At 50.9% G+C, this 21,072-nt stretch overlaps 8 protein-coding genes across 8 annotated transcripts; 3 read left to right on the forward strand and 5 right to left on the reverse strand.

The window, feature by feature from the left end:
• Window positions 1–2,030: 2,030 nt before the first annotated feature.
• On the reverse strand, window positions 2,031–3,119 carry himF_2 (NmrA-like family domain-containing oxidoreductase himF; the record flags this gene model as incomplete). The annotated part of the gene is made up of 1 exon (XM_014687992.1): window positions 2,031–3,119. The coding sequence occupies one exon, from the start codon at window positions 3,117–3,119 to the stop codon at window positions 2,031–2,033; it is 1,089 nt and encodes a 362-aa protein (XP_014543478.1).
• A 614-nt stretch (window positions 3,120–3,733) lies between these two features.
• Window positions 3,734–5,001, reverse strand: vrtI_2 (Oxidoreductase vrtI; the record flags this gene model as incomplete). Its single annotated transcript, XM_014687993.1, has 3 exons — window positions 3,734–4,258; window positions 4,343–4,616; window positions 4,712–5,001. The coding sequence occupies 3 exons, from the start codon at window positions 4,999–5,001 to the stop codon at window positions 3,734–3,736; spliced, it is 1,089 nt and encodes a 362-aa protein (XP_014543479.1).
• A 411-nt stretch (window positions 5,002–5,412) lies between these two features.
• asaB_1 (Hydroxylase/desaturase asaB) lies at window positions 5,413–6,228 on the reverse strand (the record flags this gene model as incomplete). Its single annotated transcript, XM_014687994.1, has 1 exon — window positions 5,413–6,228. One exon carries the CDS (start codon window positions 6,226–6,228, stop codon window positions 5,413–5,415), a length of 816 nt encoding a protein of 271 aa, XP_014543480.1.
• Window positions 6,229–6,526: 298 nt separating this feature from the next.
• Pm20d2_1 (Peptidase M20 domain-containing protein 2) lies at window positions 6,527–7,883 on the forward strand (the record flags this gene model as incomplete). Its single annotated transcript, XM_014687995.1, has 2 exons — window positions 6,527–6,842; window positions 6,901–7,883. 2 exons carry the CDS (start codon window positions 6,527–6,529, stop codon window positions 7,881–7,883), a joined length of 1,299 nt encoding a protein of 432 aa, XP_014543481.1.
• A 795-nt stretch (window positions 7,884–8,678) lies between these two features.
• Window positions 8,679–9,412, reverse strand: G6M90_00g082530 (uncharacterized protein; the record flags this gene model as incomplete). Its single annotated transcript, XM_014687996.1, has 2 exons — window positions 8,679–9,054; window positions 9,108–9,412. The coding sequence occupies 2 exons, from the start codon at window positions 9,410–9,412 to the stop codon at window positions 8,679–8,681; spliced, it is 681 nt and encodes a 226-aa protein (XP_014543482.1).
• Window positions 9,413–17,581: 8,169 nt separating this feature from the next.
• G6M90_00g082540 (uncharacterized protein) lies at window positions 17,582–18,671 on the forward strand (the record flags this gene model as incomplete). Its single annotated transcript, XM_014687997.1, has 5 exons — window positions 17,582–17,668; window positions 17,730–18,148; window positions 18,206–18,306; window positions 18,363–18,515; window positions 18,571–18,671. 5 exons carry the CDS (start codon window positions 17,582–17,584, stop codon window positions 18,669–18,671), a joined length of 861 nt encoding a protein of 286 aa, XP_014543483.1.
• A 487-nt stretch (window positions 18,672–19,158) lies between these two features.
• On the reverse strand, window positions 19,159–20,115 carry G6M90_00g082550 (uncharacterized protein; the record flags this gene model as incomplete). Its single annotated transcript, XM_066131202.1, has 5 exons — window positions 19,159–19,272; window positions 19,334–19,388; window positions 19,452–19,711; window positions 19,896–20,042; window positions 20,107–20,115. 5 exons carry the CDS (start codon window positions 20,113–20,115, stop codon window positions 19,159–19,161), a joined length of 585 nt encoding a protein of 194 aa, XP_065987287.1.
• Window positions 20,116–20,567: 452 nt separating this feature from the next.
• Window positions 20,568–21,071, forward strand: G6M90_00g082560 (uncharacterized protein; the record flags this gene model as incomplete). Its single annotated transcript, XM_014687998.1, has 1 exon — window positions 20,568–21,071. One exon carries the CDS (start codon window positions 20,568–20,570, stop codon window positions 21,069–21,071), a length of 504 nt encoding a protein of 167 aa, XP_014543484.1.
• Between the last annotated feature and the right edge of the window lies 1 nt (window position 21,072).

Consider the following 21,072-nt stretch of genomic DNA (forward strand, 5'->3'; position numbering starts at 1 on the left):
TTATATAACATACCCAACATAATAACCAGGTTTAAATGATCGCGGCTTTTACTAATATTCGCCTACCATCCCAAGACTATCAGTTTAAGCCCAGGCTATTAACTATATATTTAGCTTCCGAGCATGTGAAATATCTATTGCCTCTATTTTTGTTTCACCTACTCCATATATTTATTGTCTGGTAGTCACAAGGCTGGCTTATCTATATATTATAAGTTGCTTCTTCGGCGAACAGTGGAAATCAGGCGTTAGTCATATTATATAAGCAGAGCGTTAGAACTTCCTCCTAGCAGCAAAGAGTGAGACTTGCCTATGTGTCAAATCTCACTACGGTATTCTGCGAAGAACAAACAGTCCCTTTTTTAGTACCACAATAATATATAACAGAACAGGAAATGCAGTCCGCGGAAGCCAGTTGGAGCGAATGGCTGGCTATGCAGGATTGGTTGTTAGGGCCGATAGGTTTACACCTTCAAAGAAAGACATCCGTAGTTAAGCGAGCCATAAAAGGCCTGTCCAATTCTCAATTCGGTGTCCACGTAATTGACTATATCCTCGCCATGTCCTTCACATTATTCGAGAATTAGGCTGAGTCCTTTGGTATAGAAATGTGAGAGTAGTGTCTGCTTAACAAGCAGACCCAAAAGACAATACCGGCTGGCGTCGCTATTGCGTTCAACGATTGAAAGTACGATATCATATCTCAACAAGCACTATCAACTGCAATAACTATGCAGTCTGCATGGGCCGACAGCCTGTTATAGTTTTTATAAGGCTTATCTCTGTTATATGCTATATATATCTAGTACTTGTTATTACTAACTTCTATAAGATCTAAATTAATATTCTGGCTGTAGCGCTTGTTTAGAATAAACTTATAATTATAAATCTACTTTATAAGATAAGTAAGTATAGTTGGTAATAGATAGGTGTCTACGAATATTTATAAAGTTAAGTTTTATAGTAAGTGTCTAATTTAGTAGCTAATTTCTAGCGGCTTTCGCAGATTATAAAAATTATATTAATACGAAAAGCTAAGTACTTAAAATTCCTGCTATTTTTTAGTGCAGGAGCAGTTATTATGTCCTTGAACTGTTATAATTACGGGGTTCCGAGATAAAGTTGTTATTAAAGCCAGTGCATAATAGTGCAGATAACCGCCGCGGTTTAGGTATTTGGGGCTGGAGGAAGGAGAAGCAATTTTATAATAAGGCTTTTACACCTGATATCGGAGATTACTAGCTAGAGACTTGGTGTTATATATAGTAAGCTTCGCCGATTCAGAGAAGCTATAGCAAGGAGTTTTACAGTACCACATCGCGGCAGTATAAAAAGTAACAACTTGCCCTATTTAGGAGAAAATTAATGTCGATGCACCCTACCACACCGAGGTCTAAAAACACCAGACCCAGCTATATTATTTATTTCATAACTATAGTAATCATATTAAGGCTACACACGGTAGTCGGCCTATATTTGACAGAACCCGATACAAACAAACACTTGACTTTATCAAGCGAATCCAAACTTCCTGCGTCACTTGGCCGCCAGGGGATCAAGAGGCTACGAGGGTGTTGACAGGACTGCCATGGACAGACATTAATACAGGGAACCAATATCACGGCCTCCAGTCTATCAATACCGACGCCTCCAAGCTTTTAAAAATATAACTCCCCAGTGCTTGTATTACATAGTTCTACGGGTCGTAGGATACTGCGCCTACCCAGCTTTGTGCAGAGGCCCTCTTCTAGATTGTCAATAGTGCGAAGGCATGTAATTTTGGCAACCGGGAATATGGGTTTTAATTGCAAAGGTTTACTACAGTTACCAGTACTCTGCTTTTATACCTCCGTTTCAAATGTACACACGAACATCATTATTACACCCTCATCTAAATAGCTCATAAACAGAGAAAGTAGAGACATCACTTTCCTCCATAACAGATGCTGCAGCCCATTCCGCCCTGCTCCCCAAACTCTGAGCAAACCCGCAGATCATCTCAACTTGTCCCAGTCCAGTCCCCGGCACATCTACAGACGACCTTTCCGCCCGTCCTCCAGACCCTTCAACACCGGCCTGAGATTATTCGCCCGCTCCCACAGCGACGGCGTCCCCAACCTCTTACTCTTCTCCTCCTCCCGCCGGAACCACTCCTCCGCCGTCCTCACTCTCCCCGGATGAATCTCATCAAGCAGCCCAAAGTCGCGCCGCACAACGCCCCTATTCCTACCAGAGTACTTCCACATATTCCAGAACCCAGTAAAGTTTGCGCGCAGGCTCATTGTCGCCGGATCCCCCGGGTCGGCATTATACCCAGCCGGCCTTCCCCCCGTGCCCATCGGCCCGCTCGTCCAATACTCATCCAAGCTAGTATCTACATATCTCGCCTTCCGCCCCGTGACCCTCTCAAACGCCCGCGCCAAATCCCCATAGTCCACCAAGTCAATAGCAACCTGGAGATCCATCCCGTCCGCCCTCTCCTGATGATCCAACAGCCAGCGGACATAGTACCCGCAATCGTCAAGATCGACGTGCGCCACGGCGCCCTCCCCCAGCGGCACCCGCCAGGTGACCACGCCGTCCTCGACCCTCGGCGCCATGGGCGTCCCGGCGGCAAGCACCATAGCCATGTACGGGCCCGTGGTGAAGACGGCCGCCCGCATCCTCTCCGAAACGGCCCGGTCCCTGTTCTGCAGGAGGATCCATTCGGCCACGCGGCCCTTGGCGTCGTAGTGGCCCGTCCGGAAGCTGGCGTCGAACCCGCTCTTCTTGTAGACGTAGTCGAGGTTGGCGTAGACGAAGAACTCGACGCCCTCCTCGAGCGCTAGCTCGTAGGCGCGCATGGACCAGAACATTTCCGTCTTTTCGCCGGCGTTGAAGCCGTCAATGTTGACGAAGGCGTAGCGCGCGCCGCGGAACCCCCTGCGCAGCGCGTCTTCGTCGGTGAATGTGCCCTCGAGGGCTGATACGTTTCCTAGGGTGAGGAGATGCTTGGATCGTGGGGAGTTGGCGTCGCGGGTCAAGAAGCGGACTGCGTATGCGCCGTCCTGGACGAGCCCTTGGATGACGGGGATGCCTTGGGCGCCAGTGCCGCCAATGACGAAGACGAGTGGTGCCATTTTGGTCGGCGGATATGGCTCTTTTGGAGACGGCTGGGATAGAAACTACTTGGGTCTGGTTCACATTGTGTTGGAAAGTTCTGGGAGCCGGATACGTTGCTTTGTTTATATAGCTGGCGGCGCTGTGAGGCAATAACATTCCGCATTGGAAGCGGCAGCCGCGGAGAGGCAATTTGTCTCGAATCTAGAGCACTCGGGAGCGATGAGTGATCAGATCACTCATCTAGCCGAGTGAGTCAATTCACACACCAGCGGTTAGTGGTGGTTGAGTTTTGCCGCATAGCTGAAGGAGTGGTGGCTGTCAAAAACGTGGCTTGTTGCGGGATGAGCGGTTACCCTTAATTCTTATTAATTCATCCAACATCCGGATATGTCAGCGCCACGTCATGCGCGCCCTACGAGCTGAATGGTCAGGTGTGTTGGATTGAGCTGACCTCGAGGTGGGTGATTAGTGATTCGGCAATAGAAGTAGGGAATAATTGGCCCGTTTTCTGTCCTATCATGTGGCAGAGTTGCTTTCTCATAAAAGAGTGTCTTTGTGCTCTTATTAACTACGTCTTTCATCACAAGTCGCGGTCCAGCATCAGTCACGCACACATAGAACCATGCTCAACTTAAGCTTTAGCCGACACGGCAGCCTGGGCTCTCGCGTCGGCCACCCTCGCAGCAACGGGCTCATCCTCCCCGTCCTCCTTCATGCCCCCCAAAATCATCGACTTGGGCGCCATGGCCTGCCACAGCTCCGGGTCGGTAAAGGCCTTGAACTTCTCGTCGTGCCACTGCCCCGCGGTGATGGCGCGGCCCTCCGAGTCGACAAACATGGTATCGTCCTCGGCGCGCAGGAAATAGGCAATCGAGTATCGGTGCTCGCTGGGATCGAACGGCACGACGCGGTGGATGCAGCTCTGGAACTTCATGCCGCTCGCAAAGCGCAGCGAGTCGCCGACGTGGACAAAGGCGCAGCCGGGCTTGGGCGCCACGAAGCCCATCTCTCGCGCGCCGCAGGCACCAGGAGGGCGAATCTGCAGACCCCACTGCTCGCTGAAGAGGAGGGTGAGGGTGCTGATGTCGGTGTGCTTCTGGTGCCCGATGCGGTTCTCGCCGGCGAGGTCGGAGGGGAGGTAGTGCATCATGGACAGCTAGGCACGGCGACGGCGTAAGCGGGGGGTGTTTATTCAACGGCCATACATGTACACATGACAAGCAGAAGAGAGCATACGCACAGTTGTGGTCGACGGCCGCTCGTTGCGGTGCGAGTTCTCGAAGCGCCCGGCACCGGTGAGGTGCAGGCCGGTCGACAGCGCCGACAGGATCACCTTGGTGACGGTGTTGCAGCTGCCAATGGCGTTTTCGAGGATCTGCAGGTCGCCGCTGTTCTTGACGGGCGCCGGGATCTTGGGGCTGTCGCGCTGGATCTCGTCCCGCGACACCTTGAGCATCTCATAGCCGTCCTTGGTGCCGGCTCCGACGCCGGTGCGGCTGCCCACGGGCTCGTAGCTGCGTTGGGGGGGGGATTGGTCAGAATCATGCGTCATTGATTGTCCCAGTCTATCCCGCGGCAGGGCAGAGGGAAGCAGAGGGAAACAACACACCCCAGATGCGAGGAGATGAGGCCAAACTCGTTCTTGGCCTCGAGGGGCGCGGCGAAGAAGCGCTTCATCAGCTTGAGCGTCTCCTGGTGGTCGGCGAGCATTCGGCGGCCGTCGATGCCCTGGAGGTCGAGGTAAAAGTATCCTTCCTCCAAGCAGGCGTTGACCACCTTGTCGATCTCGCTGGGGTCCTGGGAGAGCAGGAGCCCGTAGTTGATGGTCTGCATGGACCACACGGGCACCTTTTTGCCCATCCAGTCAATGGTCTGCGGGGGGTCAAGGGCGGGAGCCATGATGCTGATTTTTATAATCCGAGGCACTTGACGGGATAATCACGTCGACGGGCGGGTGGGAGTGGATGGACTGGGACATGGACGGGAGGGCCGGTCAAGAGGACGTCAGCATTATATATACCTACTTAGAGGTAGGTACCCGGGGAGGCAGTCGCCAATCGTCTTGGCTCTCCAGAACTTGGAAGTGATGGTACTACTACCCCGTTCCTCGGTCGATACCCGCGGCGTACTCGTGCATTGCGTACCACGTTCCGAATGCGCAAGATATCGCCATTTCAACCCCGCTTCCGCAGACCCGCACGGCGCATGAACACAGAAAGTGAATACGAAGCACGCATGTGAGCGTAGCATTCCCCCTCACACTACTATCGACCGGCACCCTTGGCTGCCTACCTAGGTAGGTCGCCAATGTCAGTAGCAAACCAGGCATCTGACCTCGATGCTCTGCCGAGACTCGCAGGCCCGGTACGCCGCGTCCTCAAACGCCGAGTGCAGCGCCCGGCGGGCCACGGCCGTGTCTGAGTCGAAGCACTTGATGAGCAGCACGTCCTCGGGCGTCATGCCGTGCTTGTAAAACCAGCGGTGGCCTGGGTTGTGGCGGACGACCCACGACTCGCCGACAAAGTCGTCCTCGGTCATCTCGGCCCCGACAAGATCGGCGTCGGGCACGGAGGCGGCGTCGGCGACGGCAATGGGGTCCTTGAGGATGGGCTGGATGGGCCTCCAGACGTTGATGATCTGGTAGCGCCGCGTGAGCATCTCGTCGGCCTCGGCGGGGAACTCCCAGCGCAACCGCCGCTCGGCGCCATGGTACGACTGGTCGACGTGCGTTCTGGTGACGGGCCCGCGGTTGGCCAGGTTGTGCAGGCCCAGGTGGTGCCACTGCGTTGGGCCGCGCCGCACCTTGTGGTTGAAGATGTGGACAAGCCGCGCCCCCGTCGTGGCTTTGACGAGCTGCTCGCACTCTGCGTAGTAGCTGCTTCGGATCTGCTGCTCGTCGGTGAAGGCCTCCTCGCGGCTCTGGTGCCGGCAATACTGGAATCCGTGGCCGTCGAGCGTGTACTGGTCCTCGTCGCCGCTGATGTCCGTCACCACAAAGTCCCATGCCTTGTGCGGCCGTTTGTTGCTGATTCTGCCCTTGCCGATGAAGATGGGCGTCGGCTTGGAGCCATCACCAGGGTCGTCCCAGTAGTTTAACGTAGTCGCCACATTGTGCTTGTTGGACATTGTTCCGTGCTCTCTCGCTGTGCATCAGACGGGCTACCAATCCTCAGGTCGACACGAGTTTCTGTTTGGAAGCAAAAAGCACCTCGGGATAGTGAACAGGGGAGAGAAAAATCACTCTTTCCTGCCGATGAGTTGACATCTGGAAGGTACGACTCTGGGCCTGGGAGAGTCCTGCTGACTCAGCTCGGGATTGAGCAATCACGTTTCCGCACCCTTTTGGCCTCTCAAGTTCCAACGGCAGCATTGTCATGAGGTAAAGTAGCCAGCTTCAAATCCAAGCCTCGGGTAAATCATAGCCATGGAAGACGGATTCGTCCTTGTACCCAGACCCGGCGACGAGGTAGGGTGGTCCGAAACCACATGCGAGTACCTACCCGATATCGACCACTTCATCCGTGGCTTGGAGCCTTCTCTGTGGTCCCTAAACAGCTTCCTACACGACAACCCTGAGCTCGCCTACAAGGAGTACAAGGCTCATGATGCATTGGCCAGTTTCATGCAGTCCCAAGAAGGCTGGCGCGTCACTCGCTCAGCATATGGGTTGGAAACGGCATGGGTGGCCGCTTATGATAGCGGCCGGCCCGGCCCAGTTGTCTCGTTCAACGCAGAGATGGGTATGACACTTTATCCATCTCAAGCAGGCCACCCGCAGATACTGATTCCTCCTCGTAGACGCGCTTCCAAACCTGGGCCACGCATGCGGGCACAATCTCATCGCCATGGTGTCCCTAGCCGCCGGTCTCGCCACGGCCAGCATGCTGCGCCGTCACCACCTCCCCGGCAAGGTCATCATTATCGGCACGCCGGCCGAAGAAGGCGGCGCCGGCGGCAAGATCAAATGCCTTGAGGCAGGCGCCTACGCAGACGTCGACGTCTCACTCATCTCGCACCCCGGAATCCTGAACAACAGCCCCATGGTCCGAACAACCGCCTTCACACACCTCAACGTGGCCTACTACGGCCGCGCATCCCATGCCGCCAACAGCCCGTGGCTGGGCATCAACGCGCTTGACGCCCTCATAGTCGCCTATAATGCTATATCGGTCCTGCGTCAGCAGACGAGGCCCGACGACGTGATAGGTCTGCAAATCACAAACGGCGGGAACAAGCCCAACGTCATCCACGAGCACGCCGCTGGCGTTGCTGTGCTCCGTGCCGCCAGCGCATCCCGGCTGCAGGAGCTGCAGAGGAAAGTCGAGGCCTGTTTCCGCGCCGGGGCTGAAGCTACGGGGGCGAGGGTCGAGATGGAGGTTGTGCCAGGCTACAAGGACCACTTTCCCAACCGCGTGCTTGCGGCGTCGTACAGAAAGTACTGGGAGGCCATGCCCGATATGCCCGATCCGCCGCTGCCGCCGCGAGGGCAGTTTACGTGGGTCAAGGCGAGTACGGACCAGGGAAATTTGAGTTATGCTCTGCCGAGCATGAATGTCAGCTTTGCTATTCCTCCTGGTGCCAGGGCGGGACCGCCGCACACTCCGGACTTTGAGAAGGCGTCTGGGACTAGGGGGGCGTTTGCGAGGGCCATGAGGGTTGCCAAGGCTATGGCTGGGACGGCGACTGACGTGTGTGCAACGCCTGGCTTGTTGGAGGAGATACGGGAGCAATGGAGACACGATGTAGGGGAGCTGAATGGCAGTGGACGAGGGGCGAAATAACTGGCGATGAATGATGGATTTAAGATGTATATGCCGTCCTTACAGATATTAAAGTCGAGCTCGTATACGGATATTTTGTTTTGGCTACATGGAGCACTTTGATGTTGTCAGCAAATTGGGAGTTGCAGAGGGAACGGATATTCGACCTTGGACATTAGGAATAAGAAACGAGCGTGACTGCAACCTCCTACACTTCATATCAAGGCCTGTTATCGACACTCTCTCGCATCGTTCGTCCTTGATTCGTCAGAGCTTGGGCTGAGCAACAGAAAAGGGGAAAGAACGTTGCGAAGGTTCTCTTTACCAACACAGTAATCTGATTTATGCTCGGCCCATGAATATGGTAGCATTACCATGTTGCTACAACATGGGTCGAATCTCATATGTATGTGAAATACTGCCACACCGGTCAGACTCGTAGATTAATAGATGCAAGTTGGACCTGATTGACACTTATTCCAGGTCCGGAATTAAACGGAATAAATTCCCAATTTCCGTATATATTCCACTGAAATGTTGACCATAAGGTACTATATCTCGTTGCATAAATCGTTAACTGTCTTGCGCATAGCCGTTGGACTAATTTCGTAGATTGGGCCACTTTCCTGCCTGACTTCACGTATTCATGGGCTACATCACCTATTCTGCATCCGTCTCAAGGCTGTTTGTTGTAGACACTTGGCACAGCAAGCTAAAAGAAACCCCTGCCCCGGACCCCGTTTCCACAATACCAAGCTCGTTTTCTCATAAAATCCTTCATCGCGCATCAAGCATGCTGTCTGACCTGGCTACGACTCAAGAGCACCCTGCATCCTCTATACTGCCATTAGACAGCCTTTGCTTAGGTCGGACTTCAAGGCGCGGGGTCCCAGAAAGACTCGAGATGGATGCCGAAGGAGGCGCCGGGACCGGCCCCGACCGGTTCTGCCTTGTGCAACAGTCTCTCCTGCTCAAAGGAGTAGCCGGGGCAGGCTGGGTGGTCTTGGGAAAGGGCGCAGGGCTGGCGCTCGACGTCGACTCCCCCGAACTAGTTCGGCTGCCGTGCTCCCAATCTCGACTGCTTCGTTTCCATGACGGCACCGCCTGTTGGAGTGAGTCTGGCGAGTGGACAGCCTCGTCATGTCTCGTCGGTATAGACTGGCTCATCCTGTCAGGTTCCACGAAGCGCTCACTACAAGAAGCGTCAGTCTTGATGTACATGTAAATTGTTTTCCTTTGAAATACCTTGTCGCAGCGAAACGACATTCGCCAGGTGTGCCGAGAAGGCTCTTTTCGTATCGCAAGTCTCTGGCAGAAGGTACTTGTGTAATGTAGCGGTGATATGGATTCGGCGTCGGCAGCTGCGGGTTGCCCTCTTGTGCGACTTGATTCTGTGCGACTGGTGTTGCATCGCGGGCCGTGTGCGCGTGGTTGTTGTCCAAGTAGTCGGGATATATCCTCGCTCTCTCGGCACTGGACGAAGGCAGGAGGCAGCTAGATACCAGAATGTAGCCCCTCCATGTCTTGACCATTTGGAACTGATCTTCCATGCGTATTTTTATCCTAAACGGGATGTTTGTTGTTGAAGAGCCGTGTCAGAAGATGGGTGCTACAGGCTCATGGCCACTTGTGTACGGAGTACATATACAGATTGATTGATCACGTCGGACGCCAAGGGGCGCGCAGTCTTTTGCCGGCCCGTCATTTCATGCTCGCAGCCATTGCGGGGAGTTGTGGCACCGTCTTGCCATTGTTATTGCGTCGATGGCCAGGGCATTTTCGTGGCTGCCGGCAACGCACACAATCGGAACTTGTGGTGTCGATCGGCTGTTGGGCAGATGGGGACTGGCGCAAAAGAAAAGAGAAACATACGGCTATCCGACTGATGCGTGAAGAGGCCTCGGTGGAGGATTTGCGACATTTCAAAGCCACAAATCTTGTCATCCCATCCATATCTCCGTATAATGTCTTTGAGTCGGCCCTCGTAATCCCTTGTTGGAAAATGTCCTTCTCTCACCCGCAGCCATGAGTCGCAGAATTCGGCCGGGAAACTGCCATGGCCAGACACACCTCAATGGCACGGATCAAGTCCCTCCATAGTCACGGCAGTTGGTGCCAAGGGCTCAACGTTTGGGGGCTGTATAAGTGAGGACTTTGAATCAAGCCCACGTCGGGCCAGTGCGTTGGATCTTTGATCAATCACACGACCAAGGGCCAGACACTCGGCACTCGGAACATGGGATAGCACCTTGGAGCCGTGCAGCCGCAGAGCAAGCCACCCGCTGTCAGCTCTGCGTGTCCAGTAGGACGAAGGAGTTGGGGTTCGAGTTCAATGTTGTCATCTCCAACCCTAACCCCCCACGATACCATACCGGCGGTACGTATTTCTTCTGGGTGTCTTGGCATGGCCTAACACTCACGTGTTGCCGCCAGCACCCAGGAAAATGTGGCATAAATACGGTATAATTCTAATGAGGCTAAAAGTCACCCGCCCACTTGGCCATGCATTGTGGCCCAAACGTCCAGAGGGGCTGAGCGCTTGTCGTGAGTCGTGACCGGGGTCAATGGGCGCCTCCCGGCCACCCAGAGACAACCTTTGAACGGTATTGACTCTTTCTTGGAGTGCTCTCAGGGGGGAATGCGTAGACTTGCCATCGGGACCCTGATTGCAATGGAATATGACATGTCCAAAGTTCTTCCAAGCCTCCGAATGTACCAACGATAGAATCCAACGAAAACCGCGTGGTGGCCTATCAACTTTTCCTCCACCAGCCAGGTTGTATCCGTACCGAGTGATCTGGTGGGGTGAATGGAAATGTCTACAGGGGAGAGTGGGGAGAGTTCGGAGTAATAGCCGGCAATAAAAACGACTTGGCATGGAGACATGGAGTGTAGATGACCCGACCGTTGCTCGCCTACCAGTTGACCTGTCCTGATGACCATTGCCACAAAGATATTAGGTCTAGTCAGCGGAGTTGTCGTGGACATGTGGAATTATAGTAGAGTTACAGTAGAGTTATAGCGGATACATGATTTTTGAAGCAACTGGCTGGGGCCAGGTTATGTCGGCGTTGGGAGTTAAGGTTAGGGTCAAGGTTAGTCATGGGATATGGGATGACTTGAGTGGGCAAGAGCAGTTCTCCAGTCAGGTCAGGTAAGCGAGCAACAGTTGGGTGGTATGCATTCTCGCCATAATGGAAACGGTCAACTTTCGGTCTCGATTCGTCCTTGACAAGGCGAGAGTGGCGTGTTTCCAGAGGCGAGAGGCTGCTGATTGGTGGCGAGTTCTGTGTGCAACTGGAATGGGCTCAGCTATCCAATATATATCTGCACGTAAGAAAGAGTTGGGTTGCATTCAAAATAGTATACCATAGAGACCTATAATTCACTCCGTTGCGTTTCTGCAGTGGCTTGATCACAAGACTCAAAGCCCAAATAAGGGAGAAGAGCATGGCTACACGTATCTCGCAGGAAGCATAAATACCGCTCTGCCTGCCTCTCCAAACAAACAATCCAGCTTCATCCATCAAGTCTAGTCTACTCAGCATCTTTTACCACCACTTTTCACATCCTCTCACAGTAAACATGAAGTTTACACTTGTTGCCGTGGCTGCCTTTACCGGGCTCGCGCTCGCCAGCCCCATCGAGGAACTCGACAAGCGATACACCGACTGGGCAGGCTGCATGAAGATTTGCGACACGCCGACCTGTGCCATAAAAAACTGTTGGGGGTGGTGCAATAAGGTGTGCTGCGGGCAATACTGGAACGCCTCAACCTGTCCAGGTGCCTGAACAACTTGATGCCTTTTTCGGGGGGCGGCTTTGGTCGGTCAATGCAAGGCGTACACGAAGTCGAGCTTCAGCTGACCACCGGCAGATTTGGACTGGACAAGCAAATGCAGGACGAAAGGACATATGAAGGAAGCTGGTCATGGAATGAGCATACGACTACTAGTACAATATAAATAACTCCATGACCTTGCATAACCATCCGTGACGTTTGTTAGGCAGCAGTGCATGTGTGATGCAAGCCCATGTTGGCGTCTTGGCGTCCAGCCGCACCGAGGAACCGCACCGATACATCAATTGATATGTATTGACCCGATGGGCCGATGGAGACGCATGGATCCAGAATGGCCTCAAGTGCTTTGAATAAAAGTGACCGTCGCAGCCAGGTGGAGGCACAACCTGCCTTTTCAGCTTCACGCCTCCGTTATCGTGACCAGTCGGACGTAAAGCCATCTTGCTGACCGTCGTTAATCGTGACATGTTGTGGAACCAATAGAACGACGTGCGCGGAGAAAGACTGTTCGTACAGGAATGGATCGCAACGCCACAATCTAGTCTAGCACTTGTCCTCCAAATCAAAATTCTTCACAAGGAATTGTTACTGTTGATCGGGAAGGAGAGCTCAAAGATTTTGGACAAACGCAAAAACCCCTGCAAATAGAAACCGTTCAAATGTCGGTGATTGAAAGCCTCTTTCGAGGGTTGAGGTTTTCTTGAGTTCGGTTAATCAATAACACCAAGGGATAGTGTCAAAAAGTGAGAATGGCACATGGCACAGGAAACAAGGGGACATCGTAACATGGCAGAGCCGGGCAGACCTCCCTCAGCAGAGCCCCCATTGCAATGTCCAGCAACGAGAATGCTGCACAGCCAGAGCCCGCCGCTCAGTCACAAATATCTGCACCCTGCTTCATAATGCCAAAACCTATCGAGTCTTGAGCGGTTCGTATTCACTTCCGAGATTAGTCAATCGATCATAGAGGGAGATGGGGGCGGCGAATATGCTCTCACAAAGAATCTGAGTACGCCACAATTTCCCCATGTACAAAATTGCATGGGGTAGTGTGCACCATGTGCACTGGGCGTCAATGAACACCATTTGCCGAGATTGTCGAAGTCAAGAAACAAAGGGAGGGATTATTTCTTGGAGATTGGCAATGGAAGGATCAACAAAACGGCTCAGAATCATCTTGTGTGACATGGTTGTTATGAGAAGCACAGTGATCGGAAAACCCAAATATCCTGCTCATCTGGCACCGATCAGTTTGGCGTTAGGGTGCAATCTTATGGGTAGAAACCTAGAGCCTACTGACCGAATCTCACTAGAGTCCACTCTTTAATACTTGGCCTATTCGTCTAGAGGACATGGTTACTGGTAATGTGAGTCAAGATCACCAGTCGGCTCGTCGTTGTACCAACCCTATCTGGTATGCTACTACTGTGACAAAGGCTTCGTCATGAGGGCTTGGAACAAATCGTATTTAACTGATAATTCGCTTTAGCATTAAAGGTTCTCGGTCTTCTCAAGGCCTGAACCAGGTCACGAGCCCTCGTGTAGCGATTGCCAGGTTCGAGGGCCGGCCCGTGCATTCATTATAACGTGACCTCCGTGTAATAAGGTATAATTATTTTGTTTACGTTACCTGTAACTGTGTGGTAAATATGCAGCCTACGCCGCGTAGAGTCGGCCTCCTCAGTATCGGCGAAACCCAACTCCGGCTCAACGGCGCGACGCATGAAGCGTACACGCTCAACGAGTTTTCCCCCTGTCAATTCATTTTGAATAGGTTGTTATAATACCACCTTGGCGACTATGCAGGCTCCATTGAATCGAGGACTCTATGCGTCGTACAAATAGTTCACGCATAGCGGTCCGTTTTGGCGAGATAAATATTTACTTAAGCGGTGGGATAAATATATTTATCGGGTTATGTATGGAAATAATGTTTTTATGGCTATAAAATTCTATAGAGGCTTGGTAACTGGAGCTGGCTTACTCGCGATGCTCACACAAAGTAAGAGGAGCCTGATTATTGGATCTTATGGGTTGCTGACAGGACAATAGTGAGATTTCAACGAGTAAGCTTCTGCCTCGTGGCGATATTGCGGAACTAGATATGTGGCGATGCTTGCAGACAAACTACTTCAGCCCGTAGATAGTTTTGATGACAGATTACGTGAAAATTGGTTACTATCTCGGCGATAAGCCTGAGTTCTAGGATATCTCCTTTGATGTAATCGAATACCGAACTATAGGATCGTGCCTGGAGCGGCATTCTTAAAAGTTAAAAAAGTTTAAACCCCTAATCTGCCTTAGCTTAGAGAAAAGACAGACTTGCATTCGACAGATTATTTGCGGCATGGCAGAATCACACCGTATTGGTGTAGTACATGGAGGTTAGTAACCGATCAAACGCCAAGGTCATAACTAAGCGCTATAAATCTTCACCCTGACACATGCAACGTGATGTGGCCCTCGCCAAGCCCGACACTGCTCAGATCAACCAGCTCCTGGCTAAGCTGTGCGTAGAGCATGAAATCAAACGAACGGATGGATCGCCAACTCCACAACATCTCCCTCAACGGGTTTATGAACCTGAGGACGTAGGGTTTAGGCCAGGCAGTAGAAGAATCCGTGATTGTAGTCATTTATTCCGCCCTGTGAATGGCAAGCTCTATCTTCAATGTTGCTAATATCTTCCCATCTGGCAAGGCGCGCTCTCCAGAGTTTGTCACTGGTGAGAAGGCAATATCCCGGCCATTAAAGGCTGACAGTTGGTACCTCGGTCAACTGGTGAGTTGCCCATATATTATTAAATATAATTATATCTAATTGATTTTTAGGTTTGTTTCATCCTAACTCATAGCTATTATCCGTTCCCCTCATCGATCAGTCGCCCTGCAGATGCAATTGAGGAATATCAGCACCGCCTGACCAAAAGTCTATGGAAGACAGGGCAATCTGATTGATCAGCTTCCTTCCGACGTCAAAGAGCTTTCACACTATACATTTTGGCAGTCCTTGAGGAACAGCCGCAAATGAGCCGACCAATAACTGCTGTGGATCGGGATAAAGTGTTCAGGGAAAGTACTCTCTAAACTCTCGTGGCTGTTCTGCAAATCTCAACTACTATACCGGGTAGGATAAAGGATAAATAAAATCCCGCTCTCTCCAAATACGCAAAGAAACTATTATTCATGCTGTTTATTTATTTGCTCCTTTTTGTTTTAAATATTCCGGCTCTGGGTCTAGTACTTTAAACTGTATTAGACGATTGACTGGTTAATAGGACTGTATAGGTAAAGTACCGTAACTGGCAAATCACTCGTGTAGAACACTCTGCCTCCCAGTCTATTTATTATGTTATACTTAAAAAGAATAAGGCCTGCGCTTATTTCTACATACCACGTCTGCAAACTGGTCCGACCTTTTATCTGTCGGCCGGTGCTATCATTGGTTTCGAAGACTAGGGGCGTATTGACTGTTTTCAAATTTATATATAGAGCGGCGAACTCCTCGGCCTGTGCGAGGGATAAGTTCGTCATGGATATTTCAAGGTTCGTTGGTTTCGGGCATGGGAACGTGTTTCCGGCCTGTCATTTTCTACAAATCTTGCTCGATATGCCTTATCGGTTATACGATTTGGGAACCTTGAATGCTGGGCAGATCCCTCACCAGCTCCGTAGAACTTTGTGTCTTCTAGGCACACTGGATTTAACTGATTGTTAAGCATATACCGCAGCGCGGTGCCATTCTAGTCCAAGGTGTAACCGAGTAGCACTGCATCTACTTAGACCGATAACAGTGATGCCTTGCTGTCAACGTATTAGCTAGCGCAGATGATAGTAATAGACGATGTCCCAAATACCTCTAGCGTTTGTGAACGGAGGAAGACGATTCAGCAGTCCTTGCGCATTAATATCAATTATTCCCAGGCCCGCAAGATACTCAGTAAGAAAACTGCGCCCAGATGGCCCAGATGGTCATATCTCTTGCGAAAACGAATCAAGGAAAGATGGCCAGACTGTCCCGTTAGAAGAAGCCATGATGTGGTTGTCTAGTTGGCCCTGTAATAGATAAGATGCAATTCAGCTTTGGATAGTTCTGTTAATAGAAAATGGTCAAAGGTACCCAAATTTACTTAATACTAGACTTACTGTATATTGAAAGTAACGGCGTAATATGCGAGATGACACCTTAATGCCTGTAGTCCGCAGGTCTCTGTGTGGCCTATGTGAATTATGTTTCATATGTTTCTTCTGCATATTGGCTGGCAGTGATTTGAGCTACGACTGCCACGTCACATTGGACGAAAACGGCGCCCCCGTCGAGTATGGTTTTAAAAAAAAGGAGGAGCTTGAAGCTTCTGGGCCGGGGTATTGCACGAGTGGATAGCGGCCTGATTTGAGCGTTTTTAAGCTTCATCACGGCCATGTGTATCATGCCTATTCTTCCTATTTCTGTCTCAATGAGCTTACTGATACTATTTCTTGGCTTGACTTGACACCTGCTGGGAGACAGGAGGAGCCTGAAGGTCCAGCCGAGTTCAAGTTGCCATGCGAATATGCAGAGAGTGACAACTAGAGTGGCAATTATTGATTGCACGTAATAAACCATTTCTCTTTTTATCAGAAACTAGTCTAGTTAAAGATAACTGTTGCCAAAAGACACCGAGGCCAATATGCTTGTCAGGCTTTATATCCGAACAATAATGCGCAATATCTCTTTCCTACTCTCTTTTCTAATAGGCATTTTATATTTTCTTCCTAAGTAAATCAAAACTTATAATATATGTTGCGTATACTATTCATTTTCTATCACATCGCAACCTCACAGAACTTTACAAGAAACTTGCAATGACTGCGCTACAACAGCTTTTTCCCTTGCTTGTTCTTCCTGACTGCAACGTCTGGAGGGGGTTATTCCTTGTAGGTTATTGATACCCACGCGTTAAACTTTGTCTCTTGGCCCAAGGCAATCCAGTCGTATCACTACATATGTAGCCACCTCATAAAATCTTCCCCAATAGAACATTAAACCTCGCACACCAGCCACAGGGATCGGATCGGATCCAACTGCCATTCTAAATACGGTAGCTCTTAGGCCATGTGTGCCGAGAAATTTGAGTGGTTAGAGAGCACTAAATAGCATCGTTATACTTTAAAACGGCGTGAAAAAGAAATGCCACCAATAAGATGTTCCATTGGTAAGCGGGTCGGCCCGACTATAGAAATTCTGCAACCCAACAGGTAACATGGTAGTTCAGTGGCGAGACTTAATTCGCTGGTCTAGCCGACGGGACAAATATTCTTCCATGAAGTGTACGGTCAAAGGGCTGCGTTCAGAGGTTCCGTGCGAGACATGATGGCCTCCGTATTGTTCTACTGGCAGACAATGGAATGAAAGCAATTGGGGAGATATTTGGGACTTTATCCGGTGACAGGCTAGGACTGGAGTTTGAACGGCTATTTGATAAACGATCCGCAAATACGTTTTGCAGAATGATCGGCGACGCTGTTGACACGGTGACCAAAGAAATGTTCTCATAGTTCATCCAATGCGGTATTATTCATTTGGGGCACCTCCAAGCGAGTCAATAACGCAAGAGCATGTAGAAATGGTAGTTTTTCCGCTCCAGGCACACTTTATCTATGCTTTATTCATCCAAGCACAAAGTATGCTGGCGTTGGCGGCCATAGAGTCGGTCAATCCGCCATCCTGGTGGCGACACTAAGGATTACATGCATGGGGTGTAACCTCATGACCAGACAAGAAGACGGAGAAATAAGTCCGGAAACTAGTGCCCTGAGGATGCCAGCCGTAAGCGCCAAGTATATAAGTCTAGCTGCTGCCTTTGTCGACTGTACCTCGGAGTAGCCAATCATTGAGCACATACCACAAGTTCTTCGCTTGCAACTCATTATTCAGAATGCTCTGCTCACTTCCTACCATCCTTCTCCTGGCGACAGGTGCTTCTGCCCACACGGCCGCCTTTGTTAAGGGCATGTACTGCGAGGTCAGTCATATCGGGGCGAGACCATATCTTGGCCAGACAGCATCTAACCACATTCATCAAGGGCGGCCCTGATCCAAACAACTACAACCCTAATGCTAATGACCCCGTCAATCCTCTTTGGATGCTGTCCAAGAACGACTGGTGGATGCAACGAAAGAGCGGTTGCTTGAACAATCCTCCCAAGAACGGTGCCTCGGTTGCCCTCCCTGCAGGCGGCCAGTTCACCGTCGAACTCGCCCACAACCAGGCGCAGACGAGCCTATCTTTCGACGGCAAGTTTGCCACTGCATGGCCCGATGGCAAGGAACACCCAGAAGATTGGCGAGGCCCTGGAAGTCCACCCGATTGCATCCAAGATGACGGTGCTCTCCACACGAATAACCAGACCATGGCTGCCGGTACCGCCTGGGCCATCTCCTACGAGTCGGATCTAAGCAAGGTCACCATGGAGAACTTGGTCGTGTTTTCTGTCCTCGAGCAGTAAGATTGAATGCCATTTTCGCAGTAGTTGAACACTGTCGATTAACTGTTTCAAAGCACTCCCTGGAAGCGTATTGCTACGTACAAGGTTCCCAAAGACCTTCCTGCCTGTCCGGCTGGGGGCTGCTACTGCGCATGGCTTTGGGTTCCCACAGGATGTAAGTGTTTCACGGTTCGAGCGTCAGTCGGCGGCATATTGAACAGTCTCGCGTAGGCGGCCAGCCCAACATGTACATGGCCAACTACCGATGCCACGTTACTGGATCAAACTCCAATCGCAAACTGGCTCCCGCCAAGGCGCCCGTCTACTGTCAACACGACCGGTCCAAGTGCGTCAAGGGCGCCAAGCAAATGGTTGCTTGGAACCGTAAGTACCTCCTCACAACGTGACCAACTCCATAGACATCTGACCAGTTCTATAGAAGCAGAAGGAAACAATGTCAAGGTTCCTAATGGCGCTTCTCCGGGGTATAACCAGGGTATGGGTTGGGCACCTGGTGCTCAGAATGACATTTTTCAGTAAAGCAGCACTTACTCGGCGCGTGGTTATTTTCCTGTTGATTCCGGGTGTATCCTGCAATTTGGGAGAGTGTATGGCTTGACACAGTTTATCCGGCATACATGGTTTAGACGTGATGGCTACTGACCAGGGAGTCCGCGATTGTGTTTTTTATTATAGAGTCAATCTTTTTTTTTTCGTCTCCCATCTTGTTTGCTGCAGATGATACCCTATTGGTGACTTGTTGCCTACCCTGCTTGTACCTGCTACAACTCAACGATACAGCTTTGATAGACGACTTACTCTGCTCAACATTGATGTGTATGTTTCAATGAGCGCCATGACCGAGGAGTTCTAGCCCAATCAAATCCTCCTGCGCGGCCCGCAGGCATGCGCATCAAGGAACTGCCAGTTTGCTCGAAACAAGAGATTTATCCGGAGAGTTCCAATATTCTTAATGATTAAACACTGGAATAACAGAAAAATAAGGAAACCTTTATATTCAAAGCTATTATTCAACTTCCGGGCTCTCCATATGAGGCGCGAGTTTGTCAATGGCCTGCATCAGTTCCCTGCATAGTCCGGTGGCCCTGATAATGTCAAATAGAGATCGGAACTCGCTTCGCTGTACATGACCCATTTAGCCAAATAGTCGACTTTTGAGGCGCCCGGAGACGACAACTTACATGAATGATTCGCCAATTCAAGTGGCTTCCCACTGTGCTGCACCAGGCAGGGGGACTATTCAATCGAGAAATTAGACCAAGACACCAGGGGCATCATCAACAAACGGGGGAGCAATACTTATTGGCTAAACGCGTGTCACCTCCGGTAGCCTTCCACGCCATCTGGTTATTGAGACCACTAATGTCCTTCGTCTGACTGTGCTCCTGGTCCGCGGCATGAGTTGCGCTGACAGACGCCTGGACGTAGGGTGAGGAGAAGGAGAGACTGGCGGCGACCTTGAGTGACCGGGCCTTTTCCAATGACGTTGAATCGGAGAATGCGTGTGACTCTTGGCTAAAGTAAAGACGCCCGCCCAGTTCAATTCGCGCGGGAATCATCTGGCCTAAGGGTTGAATCAATCACACGTTGTTAGAGGGGGTTGGTTCTGCCAGGGATGGACTGGTAAATATAGGAGCTCAAAAGCATCTTGAGAGTGTCGGGAATAAGATTCAATTCTTTTTTCTGCGCACATGTTAGTCGCATTTTGGAGTCACAACATTGTTGCCACTTGAGAGCACGTACATTCAGTCTCATGTCGAGTTTGTCTTTGAGAAACTGATCCAAGGTGCCAGGATCTGGCTTGCCAGCTCGAACGAGAGTCTTTTTCACGTACACAAGGTACTTTTCCTGGTCTTGTGCGCCGTTTCCTGGGGGAGGTGTTGGGTTGTCCTAGTCTAGGTGAACGACCATTCCACATGATTTATAGACCTTGGTTTCTAGGAGCTTGATGTACGCTTCCCATATCAGCGAATCCGGCACATTCGCTCCGGTAGTGGTGCAAAACGGAACTTTCTGTCTAAAGCAGGCATTTAGTAAACAAACTGTTATGGTTGGTGCTGGTAAGTTACAGAAAAAGATCAATGTTTAATCTTTGCGCCCAGAAGCGCCTGTCGGACACTGGCCAGGCTCTTGCCAATAAGAGACCCACATATTACAGATGTTTAGGTTTCCTAGAATTTACCCTATAATTTAAGTAGCCATCATCTTAAAGCTACAAAAAGTTACATGTTTACTCACAGGATTTAGGCTGCTACTAAAGTTACCAGAGGTCCTTGTTATTGTGGAGCCCGTGACCTTGTTGGAGCCTTGACTGCTCTGAGGGGATCAGTCCTGGACACTTGTCCATGCTGAGAACTCGTACTCAAATTGACACATTTCACACAACATTAAACACACAAGGAAACTTCTCTCAGTATGGCTGATGAAGCAGGATTCTACCGCTTTGAGCAAGTCAAGCTACATCTGCTCCCTACCGATCGCCTCTTCCGCTCCTCAGCTCCACACTACAAATCGCGTGATACCGACCAGCGCTTGGACCCCGAATCCATTGCCTTTTTGCACAAGCAGAACATCAAACATGTCATCGGTGTCAACTGGCCTGCCGACGACGCCACCATCACCGAGACGCTGCGGACGGCGGGCATTGCGTACACGCCGCTCAAGGTGGAGGACCATCACGCGCCCACGCCGGAACAGCTCAAAAAGGGCAACACGGAATGGGAGAAGCACCGTAATGGCACGTTGGTCTGGTGCGGCTTCGGCCATGGACGTACGGGCACCATGGTCTCCGGACTGCAGATCATGGCGGAAAAGAAGAAGCCGCACCCGCACAAGTTCACGCACGACGACTACGTGAAAAACCATGTTGAGACTCCGGGGCAGGAAGCCGTATTGAACACGCTGCAGGCGGAGGAGTGAG

This window comes from Metarhizium brunneum, chromosome 5, assembly GCF_013426205.1.
Source record: "Metarhizium brunneum chromosome 5, complete sequence".
In the NCBI taxonomy this organism is placed as follows: Eukaryota; Fungi; Ascomycota; class Sordariomycetes; order Hypocreales; family Clavicipitaceae; genus Metarhizium; species Metarhizium brunneum.